This window comes from Chenopodium quinoa, unplaced genomic scaffold, assembly GCF_001683475.1.
Source record: "Chenopodium quinoa cultivar QQ74 unplaced genomic scaffold, ASM168347v1, whole genome shotgun sequence".
NCBI classification, from domain to species: Eukaryota; Viridiplantae; Streptophyta; class Magnoliopsida; order Caryophyllales; family Amaranthaceae; genus Chenopodium; species Chenopodium quinoa.
In genome coordinates, this window is record NW_018744239.1 from 2,501,968 (window position 1) to 2,518,488 (window position 16,521).

The 16,521-nt window shown below is 33.9% G+C and overlaps 2 protein-coding genes and 1 long non-coding RNA gene across 3 annotated transcripts; 1 reads left to right on the forward strand and 2 right to left on the reverse strand.

Annotated features, from left to right (window-relative positions):
* The first annotated feature begins 220 nt into the window (after positions 1–220).
* On the forward strand, positions 221–4,331 carry LOC110694602 (hippocampus abundant transcript-like protein 1). The gene is made up of 14 exons (XM_021871768.1): positions 221–540; positions 1,085–1,196; positions 1,538–1,650; positions 1,725–1,851; positions 1,888–2,104; positions 2,204–2,279; positions 2,690–2,776; positions 3,177–3,257; positions 3,370–3,402; positions 3,511–3,564; positions 3,663–3,704; positions 3,789–3,867; positions 3,962–4,032; positions 4,125–4,331. Exons 1-14 carry the CDS (start codon positions 325–327, stop codon positions 4,203–4,205), a joined length of 1,389 nt encoding a protein of 462 aa, XP_021727460.1. The 5' UTR covers positions 221–324; the 3' UTR covers positions 4,206–4,331.
* Positions 4,332–5,808: 1,477 nt separating this feature from the next.
* On the reverse strand, positions 5,809–10,529 carry LOC110694130 (spermidine synthase 1). The gene is made up of 9 exons (XM_021871298.1): positions 10,038–10,529; positions 8,499–8,575; positions 8,287–8,409; positions 7,494–7,598; positions 7,183–7,255; positions 6,912–6,983; positions 6,613–6,808; positions 6,248–6,377; positions 5,809–6,163 (listed from the first exon to the last, which is right to left on the reverse strand). The coding sequence occupies exons 1-9, from the start codon at positions 10,234–10,236 to the stop codon at positions 6,098–6,100; spliced, it is 1,041 nt and encodes a 346-aa protein (XP_021726990.1). The 5' UTR covers positions 10,237–10,529; the 3' UTR covers positions 5,809–6,097.
* Positions 10,530–13,152: 2,623 nt separating this feature from the next.
* On the reverse strand, positions 13,153–16,521 carry LOC110694131. Its single transcript, XR_002505768.1, has 3 exons — positions 15,639–16,521; positions 15,044–15,148; positions 13,153–13,547 (listed from the first exon to the last, which is right to left on the reverse strand). It is a non-coding gene; the product is annotated as an uncharacterized LOC110694131 (long non-coding RNA).

Sequence of the window (16,521 nt, forward strand, 5' to 3'; positions counted from 1 at the left end):
AACATTATAATTTAGAAGTTATTTCCAAATTGTTTGTCTTTAAGACATGTTAAAAGAGTTTAGGTTTTTTAAGATATTTAATATTCAATTTATAGTAAAATATATAGGAAACAATTCCTATGTCAACTTACTTGATTATTTCAAGACATGAACATTTCTGTTGGTAATACTATTTTATCTATATGTTTGAATTTATCAGAATAAGTAACCTGGATGATGTTTCTATATCTGTATGTTTGTTGCCAACTCAAATCCTCTTCTCCGCATTGCACAAGGAATGATAGATATTGTACAATCTGAGTTTTCTGTAAGCAAGGAGATATAATGGAAAGTAAATTGATGGAGAGTTTGCAAAGCATGAAGGATTTAATAATGTTCCGGAATATAAAGCTTTTATCACATTTGCTGGTGGCGCTGTTTGTTCATGGCATTGCTCATGAAATGTCTAGTCCATTTCTGATGGAAGTGATTAGTCGCGTTTTGTGTCCTGAAGAGTCTACCTGTTCTTACGCGCTTTACCTTAATAGTCTTCAAAAAACTGTAATCCTGTCTCATTGTTTTCCTCGTTTTATCATTCTGATCTTTGTTTGTTGACTATTTTTCTCTTGTTCATTTTGAGGGATGAGGGGGTTGTTGATCTGACTACATGTGTTACATACTTTTCTTCACAATGGTTAATATCAATCTTTTAGATGCCTAATGATCGCAATAAGGAGATTTATGCATCTTGAATTTGCTGTATATTCGTATATGACATGTAGCATCACTTAAAGAATTGTTTAGCTAAATTGGCTGAGAACTAGAAGATAACAGATTGATTTTGGAAATCAGGTGATTCAGGTTTATGAGCACAATAATCATGTCAAACCTTGGTTTTATATTCTGATTCTGAGAACATTTCTGCCTAGCAGGCTCAGGATGATCCATATTTTGTATCGCCTATGAGTATTGGTGTGCTTGTCATCTTGTAAGATTCTACGTGTGGTGTATATTGAGTGGATGGTTTTGCAATGTTTCTGCTGTTCTTTAAGCAGTTTCGGAATAGAGTAGTTTCTGTGTTTTGATATAGCATTTCATTTTGCAGTTAGCTGGGCTTCTAATGATTCCTGTACTTCCAATATTATGTGAGCTTTCGGATGAGTATGGAAGGAAACCACTTCTCCTTTTGACTATGTCTACTTCCATATTCCCTGTTGGTAAGACATTTTATCAGCATCTCACTCTGCCTATCTCTTAATTTAATTTGTTGGAACTTCTATTAGCTTGAAAGATAATTAAATGTTTTTTATATAATCCTGTTTTTGGTCAATTACACTCTGAAATAGATATACATCATTGATACATATATAGGGTGCCTTTGTGCATGTAGTGTGTTCTCTTTTGCTGTGGTAAATGAATTGTGGAGTTTTAGTAGTTTTACGCTTTACCAGCTTCCTTAAATTGTAAATCAGTGTCTCAAATGTACAACATTATGACCTGTTTTCCTTGATGATTTGTGTTGCTCAACATCTTTCCTGGTTTTTTTTTTTCCATACAGTTCTTCTTGCCATTAGCAAGTCCAAGGCATTCATTTATGCATACTTCGCTCTCCGTTGTCTTTCCTACATCCTAAGTCTCCGGAGTGTATTCTGCATTGCTATTGCCTATGCGGTAAGATTTTACTCAAGTTGTCATTTTGAATTTGTGAATGGAAATGACTAAAAATAAAAATCACTCTCTGATAGGCAGATGTAGTTGAGGATGACAAAAGAGTTGCAGCATTCAGTTGGATCACAGGAGTAATGTCTGCTTCATATATCTTGGGGAGTTTGCTAGCAAAGTTCATTCCTGGAAAGTATATATTTGAGGCATGTTTTTACCTATAATAATGTTGCTGTTTGCTGTGAGTTGTCTTGGTTGTTATCGTTTCTCTTATTGATAGAATACATTATTTTCAGCTGTCAATTCCTCTCTTGATCATGCCTCCACTCTTTATTCAACTATTCGTGGCTGAGACTGCTAGGCGGGCACCTATGACAAAGCAGTCACTCTGGTCCATCTTTTTTAAGTCCATCAGAGAGCGTTACAGTTCTATTAAATGTGCTGCTGCTGTAATTTTTACCAAGTATGTTCTTATTGTTTGCTGGTTAAAGAAGGTTATTCAGCATTTCATTACACCTTATCAATATTATATTTCATCCTGACGACATTTTTTTTGTTTCAGACCTAATCTCAGGGGCATTTATCTGGTTTCTTTCTTGTATGAGTTCGGCATATCTGGCATCAGCAGTGTCTTATTGGTATTATGTTTCTTCAGTACAAATGGTCTTTTTCATTTTGGTACAACTATGGTGTTTTAGCATTTCTAAGTTAAACAAGTAATGTTTCATAATCCTGGTTTTCCCTACTATTAGACTATTAGCAGTCTTGGTAAATGCTGCAGGCTTCTTGTCTTGCTGCTTGATTTGGAATGAATGTAATTCGTTAATATGAAATCTAACTACTTTAAGAAACGCTACAGCCTATAGCAAACTTCAAATCAGAATATAGAAGTTTTGTTTGAATCGCATGGACTGGTTTTGCATTGCCGGAGCATTATATTAAACTTTGCCTTTTTTTTTCTTTATCCAAGTAGCTTATCATGTTCTATCTTCTTGTTTAAGAGTTATCACGGGAAAATAATTTGACATGTAGATAACCTCCTTTGCAGTTTTATATGAAGGATGCATTGAATTTAAATGGAAGCAAAGTTTCAGAAACGTTGATGATTGTCCAAGTCGGATCAGTTTTCTCACAGGTATACTAAAGTTTTTCCTTGTTTTATAACTTCAGTTGCCTTTTCGTGATTTGTATGTGTTAACTGTTGGGTTCATCCTTGCTAATAGAAGAAATTTGTACAAATTGCTTTGACCAGAATTGTCTAGTTATTTTCGGAATGGTTGTAGATTCCCTGATGAATAAAGATCAGTCTGCAATACATAAAACAATGTATGGATTATGGTATGGGGAGAAGATGTGAAATTTGTGATTTGAAAATATTTTTTAAAACATAGAGCTATTAGCTAAGTATAAAGTATCTGATACGTAGAATATGTAGAAAATGCGTGAAGCACTATAATGGAGCAATTCCATGTCCACTAGATAGCACCTTAAAAACTTTGCTGATATCCTGTGTTTTTTTTTGGTTCTGGCTTCAGATGCTGATAGTGCCTGTAATTAATACACTGACTGGGGAGAAGGCGATACTTTCCATGGGATTACTGGCATCCGTGACTTATGTAAGTTTTCAATGCTCTAATTGCCGCCATATATTTGCTTTGATTGGTTTGTTACTATCACACCTTTCAACCAATGTTATGATCTCAGTATGTTTGTAAATTTGATTTGCAGGCATTTTTCTACAGCTTGGCATGGGCAACTTGGGTGCGTAACATTGGAAACAACTAAATACTTTTGCTTATGGTTGTGTGACTTTATAATTCATATCAGACTCGTAATGTATATTTTTGTAATATTTTGGTTGTTCTGCAGCTTCCATACATTAGTGTTTCGCTTGGATTGGCATACGGATTTGTCAAACCTTCAGTAAGCTATAGATATAAGTGTTACTTGTGCTTAACGCCTTTAACTTACATCAATATTTTTGAATTCTGTCTAATGTATGTTGCTTCCTTGATCTTCAGATATGTGCTATTATTTCAAGAGCATCAAGTTCAAATGATCAGGTGAGTAACTACGGATTTTAACAATTCACTACTAACATCGATTTTTCGTGACTAACTGCCTTAAGGATATCTCTGAATCTGCAGGGAAGAGCACAAGGCTTTCTTGCTGCAGTAGATTCAATAGCAGGTTTCGTATCACCACTTATTATGACACCATTAACTCGTAAGTTTTGCATCTCTATTCACATTGAGTTTAATTCAACAACTAAATCGTTGTTAAATACAAGTGCTTATTGATTTATATTTTGGACATGCAGAGTGGTTCCTATCAAACAAAGCACCATTTGATTGTAAAGGTTTCAGCCTGATTTTTGCAGCCTTCGTTATGGTACACCCCTCTCCGATCACCCTCTTGCTCTCGTATTGCTTTTTTCATTTAATTGTTTCCGTTGATGATGAGATGTTTTTCCGTTGTTTCAGATGGTCGCGTTGTTTGTTGCTATGCCATTAAAACCAGAAACAACATGGAACCATGACCTCAAAGTAGTTCTTCTTACTTAAAAATGTGTATAGACAATGTCAAATTAGTTTCAGCTTGAAATTGTATTTAGTGGTTTGAAATTCTTAGTGTAAATATTTTATCAGCAGTATAAGGCTGAGATATAAAAATGAGAGTAAACTTCCTGCTTTAACCTCATGAATTTTGAATATACATATTTTTGACAATTGGTAAATTCTTTGCATCCATTTTAGTGCAATATACGAGGACATAGGAGATGGAGAGATAGGGTGAGTTCGATCCTCATCCCCCCATTCCTATGATAGGGTGCGAGACCCCTGTATCTTACCGATTGTTAAATATATGGAAAATTTGTTTAAAAGGACCAAGAAAGAGGGCACTTTTGTTCAAAATGACCAATTAAGCCAAAAGTTATTTAAAAGGACCACAAAACACACTTTAGGTTGTTGAGTGAGATCATGTTACATTTACCGGCAAGTCAAATCCGGCGTTGACCATCACGTGCTTGTCACGTGACTCATTAAGTTGGGCCAAATTTTTATTTTTTTTTCCTTTTTTTCCATTACTCTTCATGAATTCCCCCCAAAAATCACCATTTCCTCCAAATTTTATAATTCTTCTTCTTTATCTCTCCTCAATGGATAAACCCTAGATTCTGAGCAATATGCAATTGCGCCCTCTTTCTGCTAACAATTCATCCAGAGCGCAATCGAGGGAAAGCGGAATAAGGCATGTGTTGCGATTTTGGTTGCGATTTGTCGAATTTAGGGGATTTTGCTTGATGTTGTTCGTTTTTGTGTTTCAAATTTGGATTTGCAGCAACATGAATATGGGCAAACTGAAATTGCAATCAATTGCAAATATGGGCAAACTAATCATTACGATCAATTCAAAGCAGCAAAGTTTGCCCACTAACAATGGCAAACAAGAGGAGGAAATGCCATGAATAATGCTTCTAGCTTAGAGAAAGAAAGGAGGAGAGAGAATGGAATTGAAAAGGGTTAAATTGGGGTTAATTGGAAAATTAGAGGAAAATTGTGGAAAAAGGAAAAAAATATTAATTTTTGGTGCCGGAGTCCGACGTTTACTTGCCTGAATATTGACCTTGGTCCCCCTCAACAACCCAAACTGTCTTTTGTGGTCCTTTTAAACAACTTTTGGCTTAATTGATCCTTTTGAACAAAAGTGCCCTCTTTCTTGGTCCTTTTGAACAAATTTTCCTAAATATATATACACTCTAATTCCCTATATAACCCTAAAATTCACAAATTTAATAAACCAAACTTCAAATTTAAAAATCCAAATCACCCAATTGTAATTCAATCCCAATTGATGAATTGTGATCTCTAAATCCCCAATTTTATAACCTTAAATCCTTAATTCCTGAAATGGATAAAACCTAATTCCTTTACAAAGAAATAAGGAATATCACTTTGATGAACATAACCCTTTGAAGCAGCTATGTTGGCTACAATTATGGCTTCTGGTGACGGGATAGCGACATCATAAGCAGATCCCAATACTGCTGCAGATGAAAATGAGGGATTACCCTCCACATAGTTGCTATATTGACGCAGCATGTATCCAACTACAGCACAACTAAATACTTGTGCAAACAGCAATAAAACAGGCATAGAACTCAGATTATCTGCTCCAAACTCAAGACAATATTGCTAATAAAATCCTCATGACACCCTTTATCATTATAAAACTACAGGTGAAACAAGCTAACAAATTTGTTATCATGATTTCTCTCAGTTTTGTTCAAGGGGAAAGAAATTTCAACAAATACTGTTGTAACATCCCTAATGACTAGAAAGCTTGTCTGCTTGAAATGTCGGGGAAAAAAATAGAAAGAGAAAAATAAATCTTTATTCTCTGCTTGAGCACATATGAAATTTTCCTTCTAACGGAAATCCACAGCAGACCAAGATTACTTGGATTTAGCCTCAATAACCCTCTTTGCAAAAGAAGGCAAGCAGAAAGCGGCCGAATGAAGCTGCAAACAAACAAAAAAAGTGAGATATTGATCGTGGATAAATGACCAATGGTAGGAGAAAAAAAAAAAAAAGAGTAAACCTACCTCTGAGTTGTAAAATTTCAAAGGTCTCTCTGTCTTTTCATGATCTTCAACTTTATCAATAGGGTTCACTGGATGCTTAAAATCAACTTCTGGTCCCTCAGTAGAACAAAGCATGAAGCCAATCACCCCACTGAAATTTAAAATATATGTTAAAATTCAATAACAAATGCTGGTTAACAAGTTATGAGCACATAACTGGAGGAAAACAGAAATATAATACTACGCATCACATGTTTGATTCGAGTAAACTAGCCTAACTATCCAATTTTGTTAGTCTTACAGATACAATCAACTAATAACTTTGTGCATGTTCACTTGTTCAGGGGTGCAAGGGGAAAAAGATAAAGAAGGGTGAGAAAACATGCCTAGGATATGTAGGAACAGTAGTCCATGCATAGTTCACGGAGCCCTTAAAAATCTGACGGCAGTTTGCAACAATATCTTCAATTATATGCATGTGAAGCCATATACTTTCGGCCTGGGTGCACACAACCCCTCCGGGTCGCAGTGCCTTTGCAACTGACTCAAAAAAGGGCTTCTCAAAGAGCTCTTGTGCTGGACCTGATCAACATCCGAAGCAAGAATTGAGTATTGAAATGAAAGACACTAAACCACATCTAATATAGCGGAAATCTGGAACAGAGAAAGAGTGTAAAGGAGAAACCTATCGGATCAGATGAATCCACGATGACTGCATCATAAGTACCCTCCGCAGCCGCCTTCAAAAATGCAACTCCTAAAAGTCAATTTTGTCGTTAGTCAATACCATTGGTGGACCCCGGGGATAAAAGATACGATGAGAAAGAAAAGATTAATCTTGACAGAGATACCCCCTAACACACACCAAACACACCCACAGAACCACACAAAGAATATGCAAAAAGGAGTTAACAGTAAAACAATTTGGATAAGAAGGAAAGGATGGAAGGGCATACCATCACCAATATGCAATTTTACTCGAGGATCTTCATATCCAACAGCTACCTCAGGGAAAAACTGCTTAGAAACCTGAAATTTTTAAAAAAATCAATCTAAGCGGAAAAGTCAAGCTATAATAGGACCAACAGAAGCCATAATTGAGTATACACTTTAAAATGATGCCTCCATTTCCAAGGAATAATACCATGATAACAAACATGGATGAGGATATAGAGATCAAGTTGAATAACTTTTAAGTTCCAAGGGTTTGAATTTTAACTTCAGTATTAAGAAAAAAACAACCAACAAATCACCCTCGACTACTCACCGTTACTACCATCTCATCAATTTCACAAATATCTATAAGCTCAACTGATGAATGGCGAGCTACTTCTCGCAGGACACCTCCATCTCCTCCTCCAATGACCAGAACCTACGAGATAAACACAGAATCCGTATATTAGGCTTTCACCAAGAAGAGGAAACATGTTAGCCTCAGCAAAATCCCTCCACACAGTAAAACTGGCAAGCCATAAGGTAGCTTGTAGATTAAAACAATGAAAATTAAACAAGCTAACAAATTAAATCTGTTACAAGCAACTACATGAGATCATGACATGGCCACTGACTTTGTGTCAATAGGTTTAAATCTTAATAATTATATATTTAGAAAGAAAACATTGGTTTGTCACAACACAAGGAAATCCTTGTTTTCAGCATATCCTGGTTCCAACAATTCTTCTCAAGAACCTTGACACCCATGCATACAGACAAAGAATGATGAAAACAGAGGGAATTTAGGCATTAATAAGCCCCCAAAATTACCTAGAGATTTAAAAAAAATTGTCAAATTGTTCCCATAGAAAATGGCATGCGGGATACAGGGAAAAGAAGAACTAAAAGGCTTTTTCAGACACCAAATAAATCCAAATGAGCTTACAGATAACAAAATTATGTTTTTTTTTTTTTTAATTGGGGTCACGACCATCGATATCTTGATGAGAGATAAGATCCGCCAATCAGATGATAGGAAAATGAACTGGAAAACAATGAAGATGATCACGAACACAATCACTGTTCCTTCTTCAGGAATCAGGAGAGAGGTAGAGAAAGAAATAAACCTTTTTGGGGTTTTGAATAGAGCAAAGTGGGAGATGACTGATCATCTCTTGGTAAGCACACTCATCCCTCTCAGTGAGCTGAATTACTCCATCTAAAACAAGAACTTTTCCATAGGTTGATGACTGTAACAAAGACACAATTAAGTTAATCAAAAAATAACTTGAAAAGTCAGTAAATTAAGAGCTTAATTTAAGTTGTATACTTAGAATACCTGAAAGACTATGACATCCTGATACTTTGACTTTTCCTGAAACAGAATTTTCTCCACTTTCAAAGAATGTGCTTCACCTGTTCCAGATTTAAGGGTTCATCATCAGCAATGTGTAGGATAGGCCTCAAATTTTCTTATTTATCAAGAAAAACAAATTGCAAAAGAGGGAATACAGCACAGTTTAAGTGTCAGGTTGCAGAGGTTTAAATTGAGGAAGGACGAGCACAAGACAGCATCACTAGTTGGAGTTAATTTTTCACAAACAATGACACTACTGAGAAACTGTTTGATTTGGCTTTTGGAAATTAATTAATTTTACGGTTTTACCAGCTAATATATCTTTGCTCCATTTGTTCAATCCTTTAGAGCAAATTTTCTGTAAATCAACAGGCTTTCAAACCACCTTTTCCTTCCAAAACTCATCAATTACTTCAAACACAATTAACAAAGCAACATTTTAGCTATCTAGACCAGTACATCCATAAATATCATATTGTTGCTACTTGCTACTTAATTTATTTTGACTTATCTTTTAAGTTAATACTAATAATTACCGCCAAGATCAAGTTTACGACAACTAGGAGTAGAAGCTCATATCATATTCCTAAGGTCAAAATACCATTTAATCAAAAATTACATTATAACAAATGACCAAACCCAGCCACCAATATATATCAAAGCATATACTCATACATTCGAATGTTCATTAAGCATCAAAGAAATTACGCACATCAAAGACAACCGAACACTATATAATTGAAGCTATTGGCTAGCAGAACTTAAAAAATGGTGAAGTAACAGACAACTAAACTGTATTCAAACTCGAGCACAACAAACAGCATTTCTTGAATCAAATACCAGCCAAACAATACCAGACCATGAATGTAAGCACAATCATTCCAACAACAGCAATTTGTCAGGATTCAGGAATTACTAGTAATCAATACTTAGAGTAAAAAATAACCCTTTCTAAAAGAAAATGCAATTATTAGTATATGTGCTTTAAACAAATGATATGATTGACAATATAATTAGCACAATCACAGTAGCTTAATATTACGGCAACTTCATCCAGAGCACCACCACACATGGTACAATGATTGCTAATAGTTGATATCCAATTTAATTTAATAAATTGCCCAAAACCCTAGAAAAATTACTAACTAATATTAGCAAAAACATAACATGTAAAGCGCAAAAAACACCCAAAAATAGATTTTTGTCAGACAAACACTTACTCCGTAGAAACTATGACATCAAAAAAACCCAGAAAAGTTTTTAAATTAAAAATTACTTAAAACCCATCAAAAACCCAGAAAAGCTTACAATTACAAGAACACATGCAAACCAGAAAACTTTTACAACTACAAAATATACAAAACCCAGAAATTTTTTCACAATTACAATAACCAATCAAATATTAAATCTAAAACCCAATAAAAATTAGCATCTAATCAGAAAATCTAATGCAAAAAATAACCTTAAAAACTTATCAAAATCAAAATAAAAAAAATGAAGATTTAGAGAAAAGAAACAAACCAGGCCACATTGGGCTAATCTCAGAAAACCACCCAGGAATAATTGAAGAAATAGAATTGGGTTTTTTATCATCTTCAGCCTCCATTGAAACAGAAGAAGCTCCATTAACAATTTTCTCACTCATGTTTTCTTCTTCTTCTCTAGGTCTCTTCACTGGTAAATCTGTACCAGAGGGAGCAACTATACCTTCTCCAGCCATCAATCAATTTATAGAAAAATTAATTAATTAATTATAAATATTAAAAAATATATTTATTTTTTTTGGGATTTTTTCTTATCCCCCTTTCACACTCTTTTCTTGTAAAAACCCTTGTAATCTTGAATAAAAAGCAGAAAAGGGGGCCAAAAATGAAGACAATAAGGGGCAGAGGGGCCAAAATGAAATAGGGCACACAATTTTGGTGTGAATAATGAATATATATGTGTGTGAATATTGTGGATGTGTGATGCTTGACAAAATGTGCAATTTGCCCAAATTAAGGAGAAGGGTAGCAGCTGGAATTAAGATAAATAAAAATAATACTAATATATAGTCTGATTTTAAAAAGGTGAATTTTTTTTGGACAACATATTGATTTTATAAAGATTTTTTATTTTTTTTTTGAAAGATTGATTTTATAAAGTTAAAGACAGAGCATATGATTTTAAAATGATAGGATTTCTGAATTTGGCTTGGAGATTTGGGAATATGAGTACTTTTTATCTTTATGCTGCTAGCTGTTTTTTTAAGTTAAAGTTCTGCTTTTGATATATTGTAGGCTAGTAGCAAAGTAAGTATTTGAGTATCCTATGATTTTGCTTTGATTAAGAGTTGTTCATGGGTTTAAGCTAGGGCTATTAATGAATCGAGTATGCTCGTGAATTGTTCGAGTCTGACTCAATTAAAGCTCGCTCAACTGATAAACAGTCCTTGTTAAGCATAAATCAAAGGTAGTCTAGAACAAATTCATGTTCAACCCATTACAAGTATAAGCTAATTAGGGTCTGTTCCGATTTACTGAAAACAACTGAACTGAAATGATTGGGGCTAAACTGAACTAAATAGAGCTTAAATGAATTGTTTATGAAAAAAGAAAATTAGGAACCTAACCTATCTGAACTGATTAGAGTTGAACTAAAATGAACTGAAATTAAGTTGAATAGAACAGGCTCTTAGTACGTGTTGTTGTTTATTGCACATGATAGGAGAGATAAAATTATACAAATTGAACTAATATCAAGAGGTAATTTTTTACTTCTATATGATGTACGGTTTCATGGTTATTTTATTTTTGAACAAAATGTACCATTTCATAATTGAATACCCTAATATAAATAAATTAAAAAGAAAAAAAATCAATCAAAAGACAAAAAAAATAATACAGTTGGGAAATTGATTTTAGCACACCCTTTATTGATTTTGGCACACCCCGTGAGAAAAGCATAGAAAACTGTGCTTATGGGTGTGCCAAAATCAATCATTTCCCCTTGTATCATGGTATGATGACTGATTTCAAAAGAAAAAACAATGTAGCGATCATAGAGGATATTAGTGATTTTACCCACTTTATTTTCCCCACAAAGTCTTACGATTTTTTCCCAAAACACAGCTCTCATTTTCATCCGTCCAAGAATATGTTTTATCGAGGCGATAAATTGGGCTCCCTTGGTTTTTAATTTTATTTAGCTCAAAAGTCACTACCGTATTGAATAAGGCTTATGCCCTACGCACACTCACCTTTGTTGTATTTGTTATACTCCCTCTATCCCTTTTTTACATTCCTGTTTGTAAAATTACACGGGAATTAAGGAACTAAGAATAAAACAAATAACAATAAAATAAAACACAATGGGAAGTACAAAACATTAAATGTTGTCTTTGAGTAAAACAAAGATAGATTAATATTTAATGATGTCATGTCATCAATCCTTTGCGCAAAAAAAAAAAAAAAAAAAAAAAAAGACTAATAACATGCTCCTATTGGAATATTAATAACCAATCATATTCATCTAAATTTAAGAGTGAGAATAGGAAAGTAAGAGTGAGAAAATAAGAGTAACTGAGTAAGCATTAATTACATAATAGAAAAAGAGGGATAATTTGGGATATTTGGAAGTGTAATGTTATATGTAGCCCTAAGGGCTATATATAAGCATTCAGTATACTTTTGGAAATTGTATAAAATTAGAAATTCATGTCAAAAACACGCGTAAATCATTGTTATTAGTATTTATATTTTGATGATTTCTTAACTTTTTACGATTTTCAAGTGTAAATTTTATTTTTATATGTTGTCCTAAGGGGTATGTATAACATTTACTAAAAAAAGAAAAGGATGAATGTAATTTTGGAATACCCAAAGAGGAAAGCAAGAATGTAAAAAAGGGACGGATGGAATACCTTATACCAATATGGCTATATATTGATATGCTAAAACTTCCATAATAGATTTCAGCTAGTTGAAACTTAAATTTAATGAATACTTCGTATTAATTTTTTAAGAACAAATCCTTTAACAAGGAAAGACGATCAAATTTTCAAAGAACAAAGCCTCTGTCAAAGGAAAGTTGATCAAACTTAATCTTAGGGGCTTACTTGAATTTTCACTTGTACAAAAATAGGGAGTGAAAACGGGAAGAGTAGAGGTGATCTTAAGCCAGTCAAACCAAAACTTTTGGATCAACATAGCTCAAAATTTAACCAGTCCAGTTGGGACCTGTCTGGGTAAGTTAACTAAGTTTCAAGACAAAATTAGAACGGAAAAAAGAAGCCTGAAACGCGGCTCGATAATATGAAACCCTCTCCTGATCAAATCAAGCCACCTCAATCCCACAAATAATGGACATAGCTAGGGGCATACGGCATTCATGACATAATACAATATACTGTCTTTGTGTCTTTTTTTGACATAATAATATACTGTCTTTACTTTGGTCAAATGCTAAGATTGATGCATTTGCAACATGCTTTCAGTAAAACTAGATTAATCCAAAAGGCCAGTAAAGTTCAAACATGATATGCACTCCAAGATACTGGATATATGAGAAGATGAAACTTCTGAAGTTCATATATATGATTGCAGGCACAAGCACAACTTGATGAAACACTGATAGATGACAAAGACACAGCTTTAAATTATCTCACAAGGGTTCCATTCATAACTTCAACATGTAAGTACGATGATTAACAGTAGTGAAACAAATGAAGTCTTAATCGTACCTAGAAATAGCAAAACATCCCCACAAAAATCAACCTGAGGAGCTGAAAAGGATATCAGAAATACAATTACGTTGTTCCAGACTTGGGCACCATATAGTACATAGATAAGGTTAACTAAACAGATTTCATTACAAGCTAAGAGCTCATCTAAACCCAGGAGTTTTTATGCAGAGCCAGGAACACTAGAAGATGCAAATGTCGCATCAAAAACCGGCAGCAGCAATACATGTTGAAGGGGCTGTAACTTATCCAGATTGCCATTGCTAGATAGAATTCTCACCAAGCTGTCATCCAGATTCATCTTTTGATTTCTGTTGCACAAAGGACATAAATATAATTATATAAACGTAAAATCTTTATGTTCTTTAAAGACAGTACGTATACACTGTGTTGATAAACAGAATCTCTTTCCTTATAATCTATATAACCCAACAAAATAACAAGTACAACAATAGTGCATGACTTCAGAGTCCACAAGATTAAAAACATAACGAAAATTTTTTTGCTTCCTATTTTTTTCTCTCTGTGTGTTTTTCCTTCTAGTTACTCACTTCTTAATAATTTGACAAGGTCCCTGATAAGAAACAATGAGCAAAATGATGGCTAAAGCAGAATAAGTAGTAAGTGGGTTCGTCTCTTGAGAATGTATAAGAAGCCATATAGCCACATGCTGGTTGTAATTTGTAACAACCAAGACATGATCCAGTCACAGTAAATTCATCTTCTTAGAGAGGACGAGCGTGATAAAAAAAAAATTAAAAACCAGGTTCCACAAATATAGCTGTAACAAACTTCACACAGAATCTCAAAGCAGACTTACGAGTCCTGTAACTTCAGTTCACCAAATCGGGTATTGTCATTTTCAATTCAGTACCCTTAACTATGATCAATTAGTGAGATTATTGAATGACAGTAATGACACTAATAGGATTTCATTGCATTTAAAAAGTATAGGGCCAATAGATAATTTAAGTAAATAGAACCTGAAAAGGGAAAGAGAAACTGTGGTCACTTGTGACATACTGACATAAGAGTTGGTATAAAGATTCAAAAGTGCTAAAAACCTATTATCAGCAACTAATGGCAGCTTAAACAATGGAATTTATGATTTAACATGCTCTTTATTAGAATTGCTCAGATTGAACACTGCATTTACTATTTAATTTTTAAAAAAATACCAATATGTTTTCCTCCAAAATTACTTTAATATCTTTAAAGTTTAGACAGTATTTATTTCATCCTGACGCCATTGATTTCTCATTCAGAAGAGCATGAGAAATGTAACAATAGTGTTTCTTCTCCTTAGCCTTTAGATTGTTCCCCTATTATGACAAACAATTACTAATTGCAATTACACTAACACAAACATCATTGCATCCTTACTTCAGACATTAAGCACAGCCTAAAACTTCATCAGTTCATCAACAATAAGTCTACTGTGCTTATCTAATACTCTTATGAAACAGCACTGCCACTTCAACTATGTCATCTTACGAACTAAAGCTAGTGAGCAAACCATCAACATGTAGTCATGTACAATGGTTGCAAGGGACAAATAAAAGATATACAGTTGCTAAAGAGGCAGCATAAGTAATTGCATCTTTTGGGTTCTAATACATAATCGTATAGACAAAGGCCTTGAAACCAATGTAAATAAAAAAAATAGTAAAAACACAAGCATTTTCATTTCTAAACAAAACTATCTATATAACAGAACAAACAGAATAAACATATTAGACAAATTATATTGTTGGTTCTCTAAAGTGAATCATGGTGAAAGAAACAAGCCATAATATTAAACTTGTACCTCTAATGTTGGAATGTAGATATACAATGAGGTTCAAGACTCTATTTTTTATCAGCACCGTTGCCCATGACTGATTTTACAATGGAATGATCGTGTTGTAAAATCCTACAAAAAAGCAAAAGGATAAAAGTGACAAATGAATCATAAATCTTTCATAAAATCCTCTTAGTCAAAGTTAAAAAGTAGTACTTAAAACTCAATCATAGCTTTAAATAGAAAAATCAAAATACTATGAATTTCTTACAGACGTGGTGTATAAATGAAACTAATTTAATGTTCATCTTAGCATTGAAAATTTGGATTGTCAAAATAAGAATTGTATAATCAAATTGAGATCCTAACACTCATGCGATAGAAATCCTACAAACACAAAGATACTACCAAACTTCAAGGTTGATTGCATTTGTCTGTACCTAATGACCGCAAGATCTTATAAATATGAATCAAGATTTGAAAGGGCACATATCAAAGTACCAAAAGCAAGATTTGTTACAAACAATGATGTGCAATTCCCTTCTTATTTTTGTTCAGAGTAAAACAAAGATAATTGAGATTGAAGAAAACTGATGAATGCTAGAAGCTACATTTTGCATACCTCTCTGTTCTCCTCATCAACCTTTGCCTTTTGCTGTTCATTTTACGTTGTTGCTGTGTGCCCACAAGAACATCTTCAGCATCCTTGAACCTATGAAGGTTCTCCTGACACAAATGTGTACATAAAACTCTAGGAAAACCTGGGAGTTTAACTATCGTAGTCTCCAAAGTTTCCATGTCCAAAGAAGCAAGAACATATGAGTTATAGGTCAAAAACAATTGCTTTCTGCTTGTCGAGAAAGAAAGAGGCCTAAACTCCCCAATCATCTGTTGTATCACATGGTGAAGCAAAGATTAGCAAAGATTTTGCCGGCAATTTAAGAGTAGCCCCTTAGCCTTATAAAGTGGACACGGCTTTCTCTTTTCTTCAATGTGGGATACACATCCCAATATTTCTCTTCACTTTTATATTCTTTCAATGTGGGACAACACTTTCACTCACAGGTGGGTTTTCTCATGGCCTCAACAAATATCAATGATAACATCTACCGGAAGGAGTGACATAATAAGCTAGATTGCAAATTGAATTGGAAATTATTTTTTCTGATTAAAGCTCGTAAATTGGAAGAAATTGAGAAATGCTAAAAATTGAAACAGAAAATTGACATGAAAGGTTCAAAATTGCCCATGAATTATACAGTACAAACGATTTCTATCATTGTGTAAAATTGATGAACAACCAGTCAAAAACAGTTTGAAATTAATGGACAAGAGATTACCTAAATGTAAATTGATTAGGAAGAAGAGTTTGTGGATTGCTAGTTCGTTCCCGGCTTCTCGTGATTGAGATTAATCGAGAAAGACTACGGAAGATACAGAGAGTGAGACTGAGAAAGGAGTAAAGGACTCGAGAAAGTGATCATTTTTAGCTAATCGGATTGGTC

Coding starts and splice junctions, on each gene's coding strand:
- LOC110694602 (XM_021871768.1), top strand. CDS start 325: ATGGAAAGTAAATTGATGGAGAGTTTGCAAAGCATGAAGGATTTAATA. Junction 2,280..2,689: donor GCATCAGCAGTGTCTTATTG/GTATTATGTTTC, acceptor CCTCCTTTGCAG/TTTTATATGAAGGATGCATT. Junction 3,258..3,369: donor TACTGGCATCCGTGACTTAT/GTAAGTTTTCAA, acceptor TTTGATTTGCAG/GCATTTTTCTACAGCTTGGC.
- LOC110694130 (XM_021871298.1), bottom strand. CDS start 10,236: ATGGCTGGAGAAGGTATAGTTGCTCCCTCTGGTACAGATTTACCAGTG. Junction 7,256..7,493: donor TTGATGAGATGGTAGTAACG/GTGAGTAGTCGA, acceptor TAAAAATTTCAG/GTTTCTAAGCAGTTTTTCCC. Junction 6,984..7,182: donor AAAATTGCATATTGGTGATG/GTATGCCCTTCC, acceptor ATTGACTTTTAG/GAGTTGCATTTTTGAAGGCG.